The sequence below is a fragment of the Monodon monoceros genome, unplaced genomic scaffold (genome assembly GCF_005190385.1).
Source record: "Monodon monoceros isolate NGI ecotype Baffin Bay Population unplaced genomic scaffold, NGI_Narwhal_1 Super_Scaffold_18, whole genome shotgun sequence".
Taxonomy (NCBI): Eukaryota; Metazoa; Chordata; class Mammalia; order Artiodactyla; family Monodontidae; genus Monodon; species Monodon monoceros.
This window is the reverse complement of record NW_021703774.1, coordinates 133,774,843-133,795,702: the sequence shown is the minus strand read 5'-3', so window position 1 is coordinate 133,795,702 and position 20,860 is coordinate 133,774,843. Positions and strand designations below refer to the sequence as shown.

Below are 20,860 nucleotides of genomic sequence, written 5' to 3'. Positions count from 1 at the left end.
CCAAAATGGCTGTACCAATTTATATCCCCACTTGCAGTGAATGAAAGTTCAATTGTTTCACCTCTTCACCAACATTTGTACTGTCAACATTTGTACTATCTCACTGTGATTTTAATTTGCATTCCCCCATGACTAATAAAGCTGAGCACACTTCTATGTTTATCTACCATGTGTATATCCTCTCTTAGAAAGTTTAAACAATATGTTGTCTCTCTTTTTCTTATTCATTATTATTTACAAACTGTTTGGGTATCAAAAGAAAACTACCAAAGCCTCCCTGAGCCTATATTCATCTCTGACATCTGGGGCCATTCATGCCTCATCTTTTCTCCTAAGGAGGTGAAGAGAATCCAAATGTGATGTGTGCACTCAAGTTTTCAGAAAACTGCAAAGGGCTGTTGAAGGCACAATTATCGTCATTGGAAGGGTTGGTTCATGCAGAAGCTGGAATGTTTTTTCAGGGTTGAATGTCCTAGAAGGGATGCTTACCAGAGATAGGGAGAGGGTCCACATGGAGGACGTCAAAGTCTGACTCATTCTACTTATGATCCTGCAACACCTCCCCTCCTCCCCTTATCACACTACCGTAATTACTTGTCTCTTCTCCTAGACCTACATCTGGCAGAGCTCTTTTCATTCATGTCATTGGTGTAGATAAGTGGTACACACAGGCTTTGGCCCTTGGTAGATCTCAGAAAAACCACCATCAGATAGGACACAGTCCTCCAAATGACGTCTCTCATAGCTTCCTGTATTCTTTCTTCATAACGCTCTTCTTACTTCTTAATTACCTATTTGTGTGATTAGTTGATTTTTTTGCATTCTTCTCTAGCCCATAATTCCCTTGAAGCTGAGACCCCGTCCCTTTTATCCACTGTCCTACCTCATGTGTTTACAAGTGCCCGGTACAGGGTACTTAATTAGTATTAATCAACAAATAACTGAAATAATTTATATCTGAATCCCAGAGCTGCGCCATACCATGGCACAGCCCCATCTTTCCTTAAGTGCCCATGAAATGGCGTTCTCCCTCCTTGAGACTAGTTTAATTCACCAAGTGTTATTGGAAAGGTATAATGGGAAGACAGGGAGACAAGCAGTATGGAATGACCTGATTTGGTCTCCCCGGCTCCCCCACTAACTTGCTGTGTATCCCCCTCCTCCTGCCAGGAAGTTATTTTGTCTATCTGGAACTTTGTTCCCCTAGATTTGAAGGAAAAACTTTGGACTCTGGCCTTAAGAATCTCCCTCGCTGCATCGTGGGGTCCAAAGTTACAACTCCACTTACAGGAAAATGCTGAGTTAGGACAGGGACCTGAGTGAGGCTTGTGTAGCAGCGAAGAGCAGGCTGACCTTGGTGGCAGAAAGGAAGCCACAAGCCACATGGGTTTATTCCCAGGCCCTGAAATCAAATGGGAGTTTGCCTGGCTGCATTTTAAAATTGCTTGAGACCAATGATTCCCTCTTTCCTTCCATTTTCTCTTTTGACTAGGAATGTCTATAACTGTTATTCTGTGCCTGAATTTTGGGAGCAGATAACTTATTTCTTAAGTTTCACGGATTCATAGATGGAGAGGAATTGTGCCTCAGGATGGATTAAACCCAGAACCTCATCCTTACCTTATTTAGATGATGTAGTCTGATAATGAGATTTGAGATTTTGAATTGATGCTATAATGTGTTGAGACTTTGGTGAATGTTGGGATAGGGCGAATGTACTTTGCATGTGGGCTGGATGTGAATCTTTGGCGGCCACAGGTAGGCAGAATAATGGTCCCCTCAAAGATGCCCATGTCCTAATCCCCGGAACCTGTGAATATGTTATGTGACATGGCAAAAGGGGAATTAAGGAATTAAGGTAGCAGATGGAATTAAGGTTGCGAATCAGCTGACTGTAACCTCCAGGAAACGGAGCCCCTAAAGACTCCAGAACGAGAAGATAGTACATTTGTGCTGTTTTAAGCCACAAGTTGGTGGTAATTTGTGACAGCAGCAGAAAAGGAAATGAATCCAAGCTCTGGCCTGCAGTTTACTCCTCTACGACCTTAAACATCATCTTTGCATTCCTTAGCAGTCCTTATTTCTCAATATAAGAACTGCTGGAAGGATCAAAAGTGACAAATAGGCCACAGCGCCTGGCACGCAGGTGCTTAAACAATATGAGTGAACGTCCAGCTTCCCCTCTTCTTCCAGGCTGGGGAGACACAGGGAAGGAAAGCAGGGGGCAAATACCATTCTTAGCGGTGCAGCCTCCTTCCTTTGATGTCGCAGGCTGGGTAAAGGACTCCCTTTGTTACCTCCCGAAGCACACCTTATCTACAGCCTGCTCCTTATCTGCTTTCGGGGACCCACAGCTCCCCCTGCCCCGAGGAAACCCCCCTTTTGAATACAGAAGCTCTTTAGAAGACCCTGAGAGGAGAGCAGGACCGGAGCTCTCTCTGTTCACTCTGCAAACAGGCTCTCAGAGATGAAAGAGCTTGAGGCATCCCTATCGACAGTACCATGGCCACCATATTTTCCATTGAGAGAATCCCACGGTGATGCCCTGAGGGGAGGCGAGGCCCCTCGAGGAGCACAGCCTTCAAGTCCCCCTCCTCCCACCCACCCAAGACCAACCCCCTCAATCATTCCGAGCTTCCAACTCCCTCCTTAGTTGTTATGAGCTTTTATTTAAAAAGCACCTTTAATACAAGTATAGTTTCGCAGATACAAGTTTTCACTTTGTATTCTACAAAAGTCTTTGAATATTATTCTCTTTACAAAATGGAACCTTACAAAAATACTGACAATTTAATGTTTTTATACAGTTTTCTCTAGTTGCAGTTATTTCTTTCATTGTAAAAACAATGTCTAGCACAGAACTACAATATTTTAGTTGATATTAAAAAAAAATGAACTCCATGCTTTTGTAAGCAGCTAATGTAAATAACACAGGTCGAGACACAGTTTATAGTCATAGTGGATATAGCTAAAATTGTTTCAGAAATAATATTTTACATAGTTAACTTTTAATGTTTTATACATTATTTATATAATATTTATATATAAAAATCATAGCTTGCTATAAGTTGAAATGAAAGGACGGCTTCTGTTGTAAGGATGTGCATGTGGTTGACCCATGTGGTTACATTTAGCCCTTTGAAAGGTTTGCATCCGAGATCTGAAAGCATTTCTTCCTTCCTCCTTTCCTCAAAGGTTCAGTAGAAGCGGTCCCTGTCTGCTGCCTCGAGTGGGACCTTGCTTGGAAGGGCACTTATGGAGAGAGGATGAGGAAACTCTACGGAGATTTAACCCACGTGTTCTGCCCAGCAGAACCTACCAAGAACTGCCCTAGAGATCAACCCCAAGACAATAGTGCTTTACACAGCTTAGCAAGAGCGGCTCCCCCAGAGACCCCCACTTTATCTGGAAGGGCAGCCTCTGGGATGTGAGACTGTCTGCTACTCTGGCTCATTCAGACTTTGAGTAGCCAAAGGGTTGCTTCACTTTTCATTCTGCCCCCTCCACTCCTTCATCTCTTGCATGGAAGGCTGCTTTCCATCAGCTGATGGCAGACCACATCTTTGCTCGTCTCCGGGCGCTCCCAGGCAATCCCGGTGGGCACCCAGCAAGGGTTTCCAGGAAGAAAGCAGTAACCGAAGCTAACCATCACTACTTGAGCGTGGCAGTGCCCTGGTGATTGACGTAGACAACATCAGCATCCTGTAATTGACATCTCAGCATCACAGGCTGGTGCATCAAGAGAAGACACGGGAGGGCCTGTGCCCTCGAGCGCTTCTGAAATTGTGCTATTTGTGAAATTCACTCATCCACAAAGAGTCACCTAATCACTAAAGTGAGGGACTGTGGTTGCTGGCCTACGGGCTGAGGAAGTGAATGATAAGGCTTCACAACTGGGAATTTGGATTCAGGATCTGATCGCTTGACTGAGCAAACGTGCTCTCTTCTTAGAGTTAAAAACAGAAACAAACAAACAAATAAGATTCCTGAACCAAAGTCACAGTGGAGAATCGAGTGGTGTGGACAGAGAGACACAACAGGGGAGACCCGATGGCTATTTTCTTGATTCAGTGCTATTTCTGGCGTCGTGTGCTACAAGGTGAATTTGAGCTTTTCCAACAGGCCTGGGATTCCTCAGGTCACACAGGTGACCGGCAGGCTCTACTCAAATCATCTTAGTGTTTGTTCCAGAACAAGCCTGTGTTCACTAGAACATGAACACTTAAACCAACTGCACATCCAGCATTCCCGCACTTGCTGTTACTTTGCTGTTGTTTCCATATAGGTGAACACTACCTATTTTGGAAGGCCACAAGGTAAGACTTTTTTTTTTCCTTTTTAAAAATCAGTCGGGCAAAAAGTTTTTCCCTACATTCTACTGTCTGATGAGATAGGAGAGCAGCAAAAACTTGCTGTCAGCAGTCATTTTCCAAAAACAGCTCAGGAGGTGGGTAGTACCTACACCATGTTGTGGTGACTGTTCCTGTCGATAATGTCCACAGGTGAAAGGATGTCCTTCCTGATAGCAGGAGGAGGCAGGGAGAGTGTCGTCTTGGTCTTGAAGAGGTCAGACACGAAGAAAACCTAGAAGCACAAAATCAGAGATCCCAATCAGTCACTGACATCTGAGCCTTGGGGAGAGGCAAAGGCAAGACCATAGGAGCATAGACTTTAGAGAAAGGCGCCCCCAAACTGTAGATCTTTGAATACGAAGGACCAAAGGGACCACAGAGTCCAATTCTTCTTGTACAGAGAGGAAAACTGAGGCCCAGAGAAAGGCAGTGACACGCCCGACGTTGCACAGCCATGGCAGGGGCAGCCCGCACTTCCGTGGGCTCTCAGTCCAGTGCCCCCTATGTGCAAGCCCCACTTCCTTATTTCTCAAGGTAAATGAGTAGCAGTGAAAGATAAGTTCTCACACAAAGGAAGCAAGTCATAATTAGTCACCGTCATTAGTCCGTGATACTTTCCCTTTCCTCACAAAGGAATCTAGGGTGTAACCAAAAGAGATCAGCCAGTATGAATTCCTATCGGCAGGCGCTGGAGCAAGGAAGCAGTCGCTATCACCTTTTCCTGAAAGCCCAGTGATGTCAACAATTTGATGGGGGTCGAGAAGCCAGGGTCTCCTGACTGAAGGAGTCAGCAACTAACCCGGTGGAAAGGTCAACAAAAATTCTCCTATCGCTTATTCCCAACCTCCTTCCTCCTCCTGAGCATGTGCCCTCACGGAGTCGTTCTTAGAATCGCTGAGAAACGTTTACTTGAACGCTTACCCACAAGGGTATAAGGATGGCTCGGGCAGAGTTCCGGTCTCAATTAGCTTATGATGAAAGATTCAAGAACTTGCTAAGTTACCAGCGTAAGAAAAATTTATGCTTTGTATTAGGTGGCAAAATAAATACACAGATATCCATTTGAGCCATTAAGCAACAGGCGTTTGTACTAAGTAGCCATAAGAGGCAGCTGTCAGTCATGTAATTTAATAGGAAACATATGGCTGAGTTTAGCCACTAGTGTTTTAGTGGCTAAAACACTTCAAAGGTCTTATGGCTAAGGGCTCTCTGGATGGAAGAGTCTGTCCTGCAGATGGTCACGCGCTCACTAATAATGACGGTCCTGTGACTTCATTCAGGGCACATTATAGGCAAGAAAATGAAGTTCTTAATAAGACTGCACCAATACCAAGGCTCTGCAGCCAGGGCCTGGCCACAGAAGTGACTTGGATCCTTTGCTGAACCTATTTCTACAGTGTTCTCTCTGTAGATACAGCCATCAGCAAAGTGCAATCAAAATCACAGCAAGACACAGGTGATGCTGGTCATCCCAGGAGAATGGGGTGACTAGAAGGCAAATAGGAAGCAGAGGCTTATTTACTGGCCACCATAAAATCCTTTGTATTGTATGTTTTGAATTTTTGTACCCATTATATATATATTACTTAAACATTTCATTACTAGTTTTTGGTTAAAAAAAAAATATATATGTATATATATATATACAGAAAGAAGGCTAGGCGATTTCTATCCTACAGCAAGGAAGTGAAATATTAGCCAAGAAATGGAACATTTTAAGACATTTGCAGCCTGAGTGCTATTGAATGTACCATTTTGCAAAGGAAAAAATTAAGCCTTTTGTCTCTTTCTTTTCTAAGGAGGTGTGAACAGTGAGAACCGTGGCACAGAAAGGTTTGTCTCGTAGCCAGGGCCAGCTTGAGAACCAGGAGAGAAAAGGTTTGTACCCAACCCTGCCAGGAGGCCCTAGGCTCCCCTGCACGGGAACCCTTTACAAACAGGTGGGGAAGGGGGGTTTCAGGCGCCCCCAGTATAAGGAAATCTGAACAAACATGATTAAAGTTATAGGAGATCATTAAACTTTTCAACTCTTCTCTGACAGGTGGAGAGCCCATGTCCTCATCTCTACCTGGAAATTACCTTCCCCTTCCTCCTTCACTTTGTCCCCGAGGAAGAGATTTCGGTCAATCTCTCCATCGCTGGCTCTGAACTCCACTTTCTCCAGCCTAGCAGCGAGTGCCACCAAATAAGGGTTCTTACGGATCTCATTTCTTAGAGATCTTTCTCCCAGCCTGTGTGCCATGTGCTGAGGGCAAAGATGGCAGGGGACACCCTCACACAAACATCCCTCCCTTCAAGATCCCGATACCGCCTCCATCTACTGGCTGACTTCCCAATTTAATTTCCTGAGCTCATATCCACTACATGTTAAGAGTTTCCGTTTCCGAACTGCAAGATAGGAATGAAATGAAGGTTAAAGGCAAGGAGGTACTTGATAAGAACTAAACCTGCATCTGGCACATAGTTCAATAAAGGCGTTCCTTGCGTGGGTACCAAGGTCGTGTCTGGGCCTAGAGTAAGCCACGTCCTCTCGTGTCTCCAAAACTTTGCCCATCAGTCTTTCTTCCTAATGAGAGGCTTCCTGAGGACGCAGCCCAGCCCTAATCATCCCACATCACCCACAGCCCTTTGCATTGAGCCTTGCACACACCAGGAGCTTATAAAATGTTTGCTGTTGAATTCCTCCACTTCTTTCCACTGGAAACAAGCACTCTGGCCTTGGATCTTATCGGCAACGGAGAACGCCTACGGATGTCAGGGGGACCACACCCTCCCACGCCACATGCACACACCCCAGCGGCAAGATAAAAAGTGGAGTCGGGTCCAGCAGGATCCCCCCTTAAGCTGTATTTTGCCTTCAGCATGGCCTGAGGTTACGCAAACACTTTTTGGGGGATCATGAAACACGATCCCGTCAAGACTCAAACAGGGCTCCGTCTTCATGCTTGAACAGCAGAATACAAAAAGGACTAGGAAAGGCCAGTTCTATTTCCTGCAGAAGGTGATTTCCACCTGGAAAGAAAACCCAGAGGCCCAGGCTGGGAAGGGTCTATACGAATTAGGTGGCTACCCCAGGTCTGAGGGACAAACCCACTCCCAGCCCACAGCCCCACTGCACAGACCTCCTCTGTGGTGTGAAAGAGCCGATCAGACGACAGTCTTGGCAAACATGAAATCTAGGCGTGAAGCACCAGGGAGAATTTTAAGTTCTCCTATCCTGAGCGTATGCTTTCCATTCCATTTCTCTTCTCCTCTACCTTCACAAATTGCTTTTTTGAAAAGTGCAATCAGTAAAGACTTATTGAACATCTGCTCCGTGCCAAAGCCCTGAGATGATAAATGTACAGAAGAGAGAGAGTTCTTTGCCCTCCAAGAGCTCACAGGGCAATGAGGGAGAGATCCGGGTAAATAGAGCAGTTACAATAGTGTTCTGAGGATTATGACAGAGGGAAGCTGGGGTGTTAAAGCAACACAGAGAATGTGGCATCTAACCCAGGCTGAAGTGGAGGGGAGAGGGCCTTAGAGGCTTCCCCCAAAGGAGGTATATTTGAGCTTAGCTTTGAAGGATAAGTAGGAGTAAGCCAGGTGGTGAATGCCAGGAATGTTATTCTAGGCAAAGGGAGTAGCGCGTGCAAAGGCACAGGAGTGAGGGAGCCCAGCTCATTCAGGAGCCGCAGGAAGCTCAGTATAGGGAGGGCTGAGCGGTCAGGGAGGCTGGAGGGGGAGCCAGATACTGAGAAGGGGTCTGGCACAGCCCGAGGAGCCACTGTCAAGGCTGAAACAGGGAAGCAGCACATTGGGAAGACTTGCATTAAGATCATGATTACCTAAGAAGGAGAAGGCGTCAGAAAGGGAGCAGAGGGCCCGAAGACAGGGGTCCCGGTCAGGACACTGTTGCAGAATCTAGGAGAGGATGAGTCCTGTAAGATCACCATGCAGTGAAGACAAAGAAGAGATGGGTGTTTGAAACGTTGAGGACACAACTGCCGTTGATGGAGGCGGCATGTATGTGTGCAGGGGGACATAATGCTTTTATTTCTAGTTTTGTTTTCAACTCTAGAAATCTCTCACCTGTTCCCAGCGAAACTCTTAAAGTTTGGGTAACTACGCTAGGGGAAAAATGACAGCTCTGCTTTCCTCTGCCTTCTAAAATTCTGGCTCCCTCAAATATTTGCTTGGGAAAGTGGTTCTGACCTTCTCCCGAGTCAGAAAGGCAAGCTCTTCTGTGATCTGAGGGTGTAGTAATCTGATTCAGACAAGCACTCAAGACAATGAAGCCCTTCCACCAAGAGCAAACACACAAACAAGGCAACTCCTGGCTGGAGGAATCCTGTTGGCGGTAATGAGATGAGAAATGTACAGGAGTCTCCTTCTAAATGGCGACTCTTGTTACTGTGCCATTGGGTCACCACCTCCCACTCTCCATCCTACACATGTAGCACAGGCTTTGCTCTTGGTAGTGGGACAGACTTGTCTTTAAATCCAAGTTTTGCCATTTTCAGCAAAATACCTGAATGAGGGATACAATGCCTACCTCAGAGGTTTACTCAAAGGATTATATGATGTCACAAAATGAGCAAGTGGGGCTTGTTAATAAACAGAGCAATGATCACTGGCTTGCGTGTTCAGTGCCTACCCACATCAAGTCACGTCTCTTCCCCTGCCCCTTGGGTGGAAAGAAAAGAAACAAGAGAAGGAACCAGAAACAAGGAAAATTAGAGAGGGGAAAATTGAAATGATTGAGAATATGGACAAATAGGTGAAAGCCTGTATAGATTCAAGCCAGACATAAAGACCATATGAGATGGGAGTTTTCCACAGGGCAGGTAGGATATGCTCTCAAAGTCCAATAATTTCTGGGGCTATTTTGGGGAATGAGTCAGCACAATCAAAGAGGAAGATGCTTCCAATGTCTCGTTGCCAGCATTCACCAGCTCTGGAGATGCGCACAGCACACAGCCCAGCCTGGCCTAGGTGCTGCCTGCCTGGAGCTCACCAAGAACCACTGGCCAGAAACAAAAAGTCTCGTCTGCAGCCAGGTTTCCACTCCCATTGCTGCAAATTGCTGAGTCAGCAAGCCCTGAGTGTCATTTTGTTAAGGGCAGATTATGACAACAAAATTGTCCTTTAAATATTTCTGGAGTCCCTGAGTGTTTCAAGTCCTGAGAACTCCTTGAGAGAACTTCTTGAAGACAGGCACCACATCCTTATATATTGAAATTTTTATAAGCCCTCGTTGAGCTTAGATGCCAACACAGAGCAAATAAACATAAGAGTGGAAGAATTTTGGAATCTCAGAATCAGAACAGAGTTGTCTATTCCAATGTTTCTCAAGGTATAATCTTCAGATCGTCTATCTCCGAATCAGCAGGGTGCTTCTTGAAAAAGCGGATTCCTGGGCCCACCCAGACCTACTAGAAGTGTGGCCTAGAATCTGCATTGAACAAACACTAGTGGTGTTTGTTATGTAGACTCGAGTGAGGAGAGCCATTAGTGGACAGTCCATGGAGATGAACAGACGGGCTCAAGCCATAGACCTGCCACTCACTGGCTGTGTGTCTTAGACATCTTGTAATCTCTCTGAGAGCAGCTTCCTTATCTATACACTGGGCTCCAGGAGCCCTTCCTTAAGCTGCTCGAATCTGCTCTCTTTGGTACCCACGCTGAACTTTTAATGAACTTCTGTCTTCGCATGAGGCCTACAGGCTCGAGTGCAGACATAATGCTATAAATGCTATGTCATGCTTCCCCTTTAGACAATGAGATACTCAAAGCGAATGAACTGTGCTCAGAGCCCAGCAAGCGTAGCCTCAATAAATCTAGGCCATCCCCCTTGTGAGGAGAGAAACCATGGGCTGCCCCTGTTGCATACACCCTGATGCCCTGGTCTTGGGATATCCTTTGGGCATCCTGCTCTACTGTAATAAACAATCTCATTGATTAAGGAATAATTTTCTTTGCCTTGGGTCTCAGCTCACTCTCATGCCCTACGTATAATAAGTGCCGTCTAAAGAAAAGTCATCTTTGGCAGCCCTGTCTTTTGACTAAATGGGAGTTACTTGATTGCAGTAATTATTTTTTGACCTCAGTAGAGGCCTTTCAGTGATTTTCTGGCACGGGAACTTGTCAGTGTCCGTACTGAGTAATTTCCTGGTATATCTGAAAGGGCACTTGATGAGGTAGAAAGTGTCATACGAGGAGTCAGGCAGCAGGATCTAGTCCCTAAATTGCTACTGCTCTATGACCCAGGCCAAGTCACACTCTCGTCTAGACTTGCATTTATGCAAAATGAAGAGGTTTATGATTTCAGAGGATGGGTCTGCCCTGCATTTGTGTGCTACCATTATTTAAAAATCTACCTTCTCACAGTTTCTGCCAGGCTTAAATGGAAGAATTCACATGAAAACGCTTCATACCTATAAAGAGCTCTTCAAATCCTCCCTCAGTTACCATCATTCATGACCATCACTGCTACTGAGGGTCACGAAGGGAGCTGGTCCCGTAAAAAGAAGGAGGGTTTGGAGCACCAGAGGAAAGTCGTGGGCAATTCTGGAGGAGAATAGGCGTCTGAGCCCTGTAAGGAGTCTCACAGGAAGGCACTTCTTGGCTAATACAAAGGAGGGTTTCTGGTAAGGAGGACCCAGAGGGCTGATGGCAGTCACTAAGATGCTAGATCCAGTATCAGCTAGAGTTCAGGAACACGGTACCCAAGAATAACAGACGTTAGAGGAGGGCAGGGGCCTACTTCTAGAAATCCCACCTTTTGAAGCTGAAAGGGTAAAGAGAGCTACTATTATTGACTTCCCCCAAATATTCCACAAGTTCCATCATTCTGAACTTTTTAGGGTCAGAAGACATACCACGTTCCCATCCATCTCCATGTCTTTGTGTTATTCCTTTTGCATGAAATGCCCTTCCTTATCTTTTGTATCTCAGAAAATATCCATTCATTGCTCGAGATTCTCCTCCTCCAGGAATTCTTCCAGTCTTCCAGCACCCTCAAGAAGAATGAGCTCTCCCCTCTCTCAAGCCCTCACTGTCCCCAGGACAGGATCCCATCCTAATGGCTGTGCCCTTCTACCGCACTTGTGTGTTTGCGTGCCTGTCCCCAATAGCCCAGTGTTTTTCAAACTGCATTTCACAAGTCATTAGTAAGTTTAAAATCAATTTACTGGGCGGTTACTACCAGCATTCTTAAGGGTTAAATTTAAAATATTAGAATGTATCACATACAGTAAGCCTAAGTCTTATTTTGTGAAATCTTTTAGTTATGTGTGGGTACCTCTATTGGGTTATAATGTATTTCTTATTACGGATCATGGCTGGGAAACTACTGCACTCGAAGCTCTTTAAGGACCAATTCTTTTCAGCTGTGAATATTTAAAACAAGGCCCCATACTTAACACGCAAAACACATCTGATCAATGCGTTGCATGTGTCAAGCATGAGGCACCTTTAATTCACTGAATCCTCCATCCAAAGATCAGGTGATGTTAAGACGGATCATCCCCACATCGCGGGGTGGGAAAAGGCAGCTGAGAGGAAGTGACTTGCCCAATATGCCTGAGTGGCAGGAATACAACTCCCCCTTCTGAGTCTCTGCCTCACCATCTACCCCATTCATCTCAGCAAGGGAATGAGAAAGGAGATTTTAGAAGAACTGTGCAAATTGTCATTATCTACTGGGGGGCAAAGTTTACCCCTGCCTCTGCTTCCTTCCCTCTCCCACACCCAGGGGTTCCTGGCACCCCTGCCCACCTGAGAGTAGAGGCCCAGGATGACAAGGTCAGCCCCAGGGCTTCTGGGCAAAGAGCTAGGCTTTTGCAGGGCAAGAAATGATTCGGGAGGTCATTTCATCCATTCCCCTGTGCCCAGGCAGTAGTGGAATGAATCCAGTGGAAATAGATGGGAATCTCCTGTTACAGAAGATCTCACAAATTCAGGGCATAGACTACACGTGTTTGGAGTTTACTAGTTTAATCCTTTGAGATAGGATCAAGAGAGCCGAGATCTGGTTCCTACTCCGCCACCATGAGTCCTTGGGTGTGTCCCATCCTCTCTCTGTGCCCCATTTTCCCCTTGGGGGGCTGTCATCACTGAACCCTTCTTCCATTCACATTCTCACTTGTCCTTTCTCCCAGGGTCACCTAACTGCGGCAGAGACAAAGAACATCCTTGCCCTTCCCTACATCCTGGAGGAAGATAGCAGCACACAAAAGAGCGACTGCTGGCTGAGCCACACACCCTGCAAGAGGAAAACCAGGAAAGACTCTGCTGCATGTTTATGAAATTCACGAGCAGCTGCTTCCTCTGCTGCACCCACAGCCATGGCGGCCTGGCCCTGCCCTGACCCCTCCCAGGGCCCCACAATTTGCCATCTGTTGGAGGGTCAGGGAGGAGGTGGACAGATAGTCAAGTTGTCACCAGATAGGAAATGAACCGAGGTCTGTCGCTTCGTCCAGGTCCCTGAGTTACGCCAGGGGTGGGAATGGTGAGCCCAGCTGTAGAGTTCACATCTTGGGAGGGGTGGCTCTGTGTGTGTGTGTGTGTGTGTGTGTGTGTGTGTGTGTGTGTGTGTGTGAGCATGTGCCTGTGTTTGCCTTGGCCTGTCTGTGTATCTGTGATTCTGAGTGCTGGTGACGGAAAGAGGATGGATGTCTGTGTCTGGGTACGACTGGGTCTGTCCCCGTGCCTCTGTCCTGTGCACCTCCGTCCACGTGTGTGAAGATGTACATCAGTGTGCCTGCCCTTCTGCCCCTGCGTGTCCGTGTCTCTGTGTTGAGTTCACGACACTGTGTAGGTTTTTTGTCTGTGTTGGCTGCCATTGCCCTCCTCCTCTGGAAAGCGTTCAGCTAGTAAGCAGTGAGGGAGGGGACCAAACCCTCTCCTGTTTGGCATGTGATTTTTGTCTAGACATGTCTTTTTGCTGTGACAGGACTTACTCTCAACAGACCCGGGTAAAAGTGCTTGGCTGTCATGGCCTGTTGCCCAAGGCTCTGCAGTGGCTGAGCCAACATTCTGGAGTGATGCACTGTACACCCTGGGGACTTAAAGACATGTCATGATCCCCAAATAGAGGTCACCTACATGGGCATTACATGGAGACAGTTCCAACTGAGAAGGCAGGTCCAGCTCAGTTACTACGAAGTCCAAAGTTGGCTGTGCCTCGGAATCTCTGTGGGAGAAGGTCATGGAGCTAAGGGCCTCCAAGATCAATTAAGATGAGAAAACTAGGCTCAAGAGGAAGTGTCTTGCCTGGGGTTACAGGCTAATTCATCATTCATTCTTTAGCCAATGCTTATCAAGTAGCTATTGTGTGTCAGCCACTGTACCAGGCACTGATAATGAACAACGAGAGGGTTAAGCCATGGATTCTGCTCTTAAGGCACCCATAGTCTAGTTGGGGAGACAGACATCTGAACAATTATGACAGAACCAGGCTGAATGTCATAGCAGGAAAAACATGCAAAGGACTATGGGAGCATTAGAAGACAGTTAGGCAATCTGTCGTCAGAAAAGACAGAAGAGAAGGTATGCTAGACTAAACAACAGACCCCCAAAGATGCCCACGTCCTAATCCCCAGGACCTGTGAATATGTTACCTTACATGGCAAAATGGACTTTGCAGATGTGATTAAGTTAAAGATTTCGAGATGGGGAGAGTATCCTGGATCACTCAGGTGGGCCCAATGTAATCACAGGGGTCCTCGTAAGAGGGAGGCAGGAGAGTCAGAGTCACAGAAGGAGATGTGAAGATGTAAGCAGAGGTCAGAGAGAATGAAAGAGAGATGAAGATGCTACGCTGCTGGTTTTGAAGACGGGGGAAAGGGCCACGAGCCAAAGAATGCCGGCAGCCTCTGGAAGCTGGAAACGTCAAAGAAACAGACTCTCCCTAGAGCCTCCGGAAGGAATCCAGCCCTACCAACACCTTGATTTTAGCCCATTGAGACCCATTTTGGAATTCCGAACTCAAGAACTCTAAGAAAATTAATGTGTCATTTTAAGTCACTAAGTTTGTAGTAATTTGTCAGAGCAGCAACATGGGGAACTAACACAGGTTTCATCAGAGATGGGGTGAAACTGGAACAGTGTGCTCCATCAAAAGGGGACAGCTGTCTAAGATAAGAGCTCAGGGTGTTGAAAAATCTTGATAAGTTTCATGTGCCTGGAGGTGAAGGGACGTGAGAGGGGCAGGAGATGAGGCCTTATAAGAAGAGTCTGGGGTCTTCAGACCTGTCTCTGCTGGACCGCCCTGGGGTCGACCCTCTACCCTCTACCCTCTCCTTGTTACTTCATCCTCCTTAGTCCCTATTTTCTCATCTTTTTAGTGAGGACACTGATGGGTATAGGGTTCAAAATAGGATCTTTGGGGGCTGGAGATGGTCTATGTAAAGTGCTTAACATAGTGGCTGGCACGTGAGCTCTCAATGCATGTCAGCAAATATGATTTCCCTGTTGACGGGGGTCCATCGAAGCTTGGCTCAGGAGGAGGTTATCAGGCATAGTGGGAAATGGCTTCTGGGCTCCTTGACCTCTGTGCGATGGCCTTGTACCTCACTGGGCTGCCTTTTCTTGGTCCTCCTAACCAAGCTCAGGTAATGTCCCTGTGTTAAGATCCATTCATATCAGCCCCATTCACGGGCAAGAAGAGAACTCGGCTTTGCCTGGTATGTGCCAGGACAGCCTTGATTCTTGGGGGCAAGTTCTGCTTCGAGACACAGCAGAGCAGAGACCACAGGCTCCTGCCTAGGCTGCAAGCTACCCGGTACAACTCTGGAAAAGCACCCGATAAAGCTGCAAAACCCGTGAGGCAGATGCCCTTCAGCCACCTCACGGTCCCCTCCCCCAGCATGCGGTCTCCTCAGATGGCCTCTTGGTTCCCCAGACCCGTCTCTGGCTCAACTCAGGGTCTTGATCCTTATACTTCCTTTGATGGGGAGTGACCCACTGCCTTCTCTTCCCCAAGCTGAGCATCCTCAAGCTCCTAGGCTGACTCCAGTGTCTTGCCCTGGCCTCTCAGGTGGCTTAAATGAAACGGCTCACTCAGCGCTGGAGTGCTGAGCCAGCCAGGACCATGAGCTCCTGAGGACCAGGCTGGAAGTCAGGCACTGGGAGAAAAATGATTAATATCGAGTCCCTACCCTCATGTGTTCACAGCTAAGTGGGACAGGGAAAGGTGTTTGTAACCCTTTTCTAAGCCATCTTGACACTGTAAAACAGGCTTTCAAACGGAAAGCAGCAACTGGATCAGCCCGAAGGGTTGGGAAGGCCCCTGACACCCTTCAATTCTGCTCTGTACGCAGCTGCCTAGGCTGCTGATGCCTCGGGTGACTCCGGCCGCTTCAGCTCCGGTGACCATGCCTCCTTGCCAAGCACAGAGGGCAAAGCTTTGGAGTCAGTGATCATCCCGGGAGCCGCTGTCGACTAGCTCTGACCTCAGATGACTTGAGTCATCTCTCTGAGCCTCAGTGACCTCATCTGTAAAATGGCCGCGGTATACAACGGCTTCGTGTCCCTAAAAGGAGCCGATGAGTAAAGGACCCAGAGCAGAGCTAGCATAGAGTAGATGCTTGACAAACGCTAGGACCAAATTCCTATCCAGCGCTCCGGTGCACCCGAGCCAAACAGGATAAAAGTCAGACCCATCATTTCCCTTCTCGAAAATAAACCATGGTCCTCCCGGACACTTTGTCTCATTGTGCATACAGAGTGCTCTATAAAAGAGGGGAAGGCTATGAAGGACCCCCCAACCTTTCAATTTTTTTAATTGGGGATTCGGGAGACTTTAATTAGTGCAGTGGCGCCGAGAAGGAAACACCACAGCAGGCCCCCGTGGGCTGACCTCCTGCCTAGAGCAAAGCTCAGAGGGCACGGTCAGCAAAGGGTTACCCTGGGTTACCCTGTCGTGCAAACACCCATCCCCCACTGTCACTTCACATTAAAGGGCCAAGCTTCAGAGAACAAGCTCTCAGTGACAGCTGCTCTCATTAACGGTCTGCTCCCCGAATTTCTCTCCCTTCTAGCCTTGACTGAAAAGAAAAACGAAAGAAAGCAATGAATAAAGCCCTCAAAACAGCCAGTCCCTAGACTAGGGCTCCTGGGATGAGGCTGGCCGGCAGCTCAGATGCTACTTTCTTTGTGGTGTCCACTCTGATCGCCCCAACTCCCTGCCCCTCTTCTTGCCTCACCTGCCTGCCGAAGTGCCCTGGCCAGTCCCCGTGACAGTCCCTCGTTGTACTGTAGCTCCTGTGCTTGGCCTGGCTGTGAGCAACTAGACTGGGATTTTTATGGAAGTAAGGGCTGTGCCTTATCCATCCCTCTGCCTTCAAGAGAATGTTCTCAAGAGTACTAGCTTTGTGTTGATTACACACACATTCACTTACTCTGAGCTAGAATCTCTGAGAGGCCTTGGTGACACAGGGAGAATAACATATATGTTAACTAGGGTCCCTGTCCCTGAGAAACAATTGAAAGGGAGACACACGTCCACAATTTCAACACAGGGTGACGAATGCAGGAAAGCAGGGAGGTTATTGCAGGGGGACATGGGGCTGCAGCCAGGCTGAAAAACCAGGAAAGGACCAGGGGCTGGCCTAGATCTCACTTCACGATTCTTACCGGGAATGAGCAAGGGTTAAACTAACAATACAAGCTGCATTTGTGGTACTCGAACACGGATTCCTGCTGGACCAGGGTGAGTGCCCCTGAGTAGGGCCCAGGAAGGCACAATGTCAGAGGAGGTGCTCAGTTCTGTTTGCTGAAAAAAAACCCTCAAAATTTTAGCGTGAAATGTAATGTTGTACAGATTAAAAAAAAAAAAGTTTCTCTTTTTGACTCTTAAAAACAAAAACTTAGCAGGCGAAAAAAGCACAGAGATTCCTGAAGAGATAGAGCCTCAGAGGTGGAATGCCTCATCCCCCCTCACTGGGAGTCAGAGAGGAAGTACGTGAAGGGGTAGGTCACTTGAGGCCGATCGGAATGTGGTCCATCCCAAGGCCATTCTCTAGGCAGCTCTGTGACTTGATTGTACAAAGCCCTCAGGCTAGGAGAGGGCTTAGCCTTTGCCATACTCCCACCTCCCCAGCCAACACCTAGTTTAGCGTCTGACCAAGTCCTGTAAAGGTCACAGTGGGAAGGGTAGATGTTTTCCAAGCAGCTGGGAAGTGCTTCTGAATAGTAAGTGATCACCAAAGCAGCATGTGAACAACATGAGTCGGAGACTTAGACTCTTGACATGTGACCTGAGGCAAGTTTCTTCCCCTCTTGAACCCTGACTGCCCGCATGGATAGAGTGAGTGAGTAGAATAACATCTAAGACCTCTTGCTATTGCAACTATGAGCACGAACCTTCCGTATTTCTGGAGAAAAGGATTCACAGAATCTGTTGGATTAAAACTCCCAGGCTGGAAAGAAGCAGGAATTATCCTCATTTCACTGAAGGGCTCCTGGGGCAGGATGGCTCCTCAGACACCAAGCAGAGAAGAGGACTGAGCTCCCTGGCTTTGGTCACTGAGCTGGAAACATTTAACAAGCAAGCCATCCAGGGCCCTGCTTGTGTGCTGAGGACAAGAGGCTACTTACTATGCAGCAGGCCACCAGGGCTCCTTGAGCAAACCCCGCCAGGACATCACTGGGATGGTGCTTGTGGTCAGACACGCGGGACAGTCCTGTGTAAAAGGCCATCATGATCAGGGTGAACTGCAGGAGGGGCCGGAGCAGGCGGGCCCCTCGCCAAGTGAAGCGGGCCTGCAGGTACAGCTGGAGGGAGGAGACAAAACGAACAGACACTGAGTGACTGGCCGCTCCCCTGCATTCTAGCCCCAGGTTGACACACGTGACATTCCCACACATGGAACAGTCTGGAAGAAAGAGCATTCAACTTGGACTTGACCTCAAGCCCATGTTTTTAAACCTTGAGCCTTAGTTCCTCTACTAAACACTAAGAAAAATGGAGCTTTTCTAGGGAGGTAAGCTAATAAGAGCCAAGGAAAAGAATTCATGAGAATGGCCTTAGCACGCTGCCTGGCATGTACTAGACCCTCCAGAAACTTGAGTTTCCTTTTATCATCTTCTTGATTGAAACCAATTAAAGAATAGTAACTGGGGTTAGTAAAGGTTTCTTTTTACAATTGATGACAACTCATTCAATGCACATGTGTGTTTTCCTGGAGATTACGGCTATACAATCCCTACACTACCTGCCTCTCAGGAGTGTCATGGAAACACAAGCATGATGATGGGGTGGGGGAGGGTGGTTTATTATGATAGTCACAAGGGAATGCTTCTGCTTCAAAAGTAAGCAACTCTATCAAAGAACAAGCTTCTAAGTCACCACTTGGAACTAGGGATTTTGCATTAGAATATGAGGAAACACATAAACCAACCAGACAATGCCAGAGAGCTTTCAAAGAGAGGTTGACAGAGACTGGACTGGGTGGGGTAGAAGAGTAACCTGAAGAAAAATGGAAGAAAAAAACCAAAAAGCCGCTCTGGCCGAGGCAAAGAAGTTGCAATGACGTCAGCTGGGCATTGTCCCTTGGAGTTATCTTGCTGCAGTTTCCGTTCTAACCTCTGGGCACAGCAGACTTCTCAGGTTCCTGTGGGAACTTGGGAAATGAGGGGGAAGACACAACGGGACGAGGGGAACTTCCGACTACAAATCAAAGCAAGGCACTGGGAGACCAGAGAGAGGGGAAGAGAGCAGAGGGGAGGGGCTGACAGCCTAAAGATAGACCTGGACAGTGGCAAGGGAGTGACTCTGCCCTTCCTGAGACAAATGGACACCTTCCTTTGGGTGGTCAGGATTGACAAGCCAACAGTAAACCTGAGGAGATAGAAGAGTGGAAGATTCCAGAGTCACTCTTGCCCACGTAGGAAGAACCTCTAGCACTGAAACCTCAACGACTTGGAAGACAACTGCAAAAAAAACCCAGGCCTGGAAAACAGCAGGCAACTTTATAATCACTACGAAATTATATAAATGTACTGTTGGGAAATGTAAGAACAACAAATAAAAAATAATAAAGAGAACGCACTGATGATGTTGACCACTAAACAAGTGATAAAAACCAATCGTTTTGCAAGAATAAAAAATACCCAGTTAAAAATCTAAAAGAAGAGATAAAATCATCATAATGGGGCCTTCCTGGTGGCACAGTGGTTGAGAGTCCGCCTGCCGATGCAGGGGGCGCGGGTTTGTGCCCCGGTCCGGGAAGATCCCACATGCCACAGAGTGGCTGGGCCCGTGAGCCATGGCCGCTGAGCCTGCGCGTCCGGAGCCTGTGCTCCGCAACGGGAGAGGCCACAACAGCGAGAAGGCCGCATACCGCACAAAAAAAAAAAAAACAAAAAAAACATCATAATGGCCAAGATGATGCTATAAATAGTTATTAGCTTACCAAGAACTGCATAGAGCCTTTATGAAGCCAAGGACATAAAGGACAATTTGAATAGATCGCTAGGATTTTTATTTATAAGAACACCCATTTATAAGAACCCTCAACTTATAAACTCAAAAGTTAATATGTAAACTTAATCAGATTCCTAGGAACATCCTAAAAAGGTTTAGAGAAAAAAACCTTAAAAAATTATTCTAAAATTAACCTAAAAGGCCAAACCTGTGGAACTAGCCAATAAATAAATAAATAAATACACACACACGCGCACACACAGCTCAATAAATAAGCCAGGCACTATGATAGGTGCTAAGGACACAGAAATGAGAAGTTATAATTCCTGCCCTACGAGCAAACGGTTGGAGGAACATATGAAAACATGTAAGTGCACCTATGGGCTTTATAGAAACTAGGAAAGAAGTTGGGGGGACCAAGATCAGTTACTAAGGGGAAGGTATACTTGACTTGAATCCTAAACATGAATAGGTATTTTCTAGGAGTTAAGGGGATGGTAGTGAGGGGGTGTGTATTCCAGGCAGAGCAAAGGCTTATAAGGCAGCAATCAGAGCGGCAGAGAACTTCTTGAAGTTCTGTAATAGCAGAAAAGGGGGTATGGGGCAGGGGATGGGGGAGGGGGTGAAACACAGGGCTACAGAGGCAAACACAGGCAGTTCATGAAGGGGACTGGAGGTCAAACTAATGAACGTGGCCTTTAATTTAGTAGGTCAGTCTTTCCCAAACCATACTCCATGGAATACTAAGGGTCTTTTTAAAAAAGATTGGTAAATACTAAATGTTTATTTTCATCACTTACAAGACATTATTTTTACAGAGTATCTACCTAATGAATCACAATTGGGAAATGGTACTGTAGGCCATGGTGTAAAATGATTTTAAGCAAGGTACTCAGTACCAGAAAATAATCTGCAGGTCAAAGGCTACTCCCTCATTTCTGCTGAAATGACCCAACAAACAGCAGATTCTACAATCATGAATCAAAGAAATCTCTTCCTTTTTAAGAGTGAGAATGATGTTGATAGCTCCAACTCAACCCGGTCTTTAAGACAATAGCAAGTTCAGGGAAGAAGGACTAGGCCATATGTAGTGTGACCA

General features: G+C 46.8%; 1 protein-coding gene across 1 annotated transcript in view; it reads right to left on the bottom strand.

Moving 5' to 3' along the window:
- Window positions 1-4,323: 4,323 nt before the first annotated feature.
- Window positions 4,324-20,860, bottom strand: part of PLPP3 (phospholipid phosphatase 3) — an 80,696-nt gene continuing 64,159 nt past the window's right edge. Inside the window, exons 5-6 of the mRNA XM_029228496.1 lie at window positions 17,934-18,110; window positions 4,324-4,584 (exon numbers count right to left, since the gene is read on the bottom strand). Coding sequence (XP_029084329.1) covers window positions 4,459-4,584; window positions 17,934-18,110 — 303 coding nt within the window. The 3' untranslated portion in view covers window positions 4,324-4,458. The remainder of the gene's footprint in view (window positions 4,585-17,933; window positions 18,111-20,860) is intronic.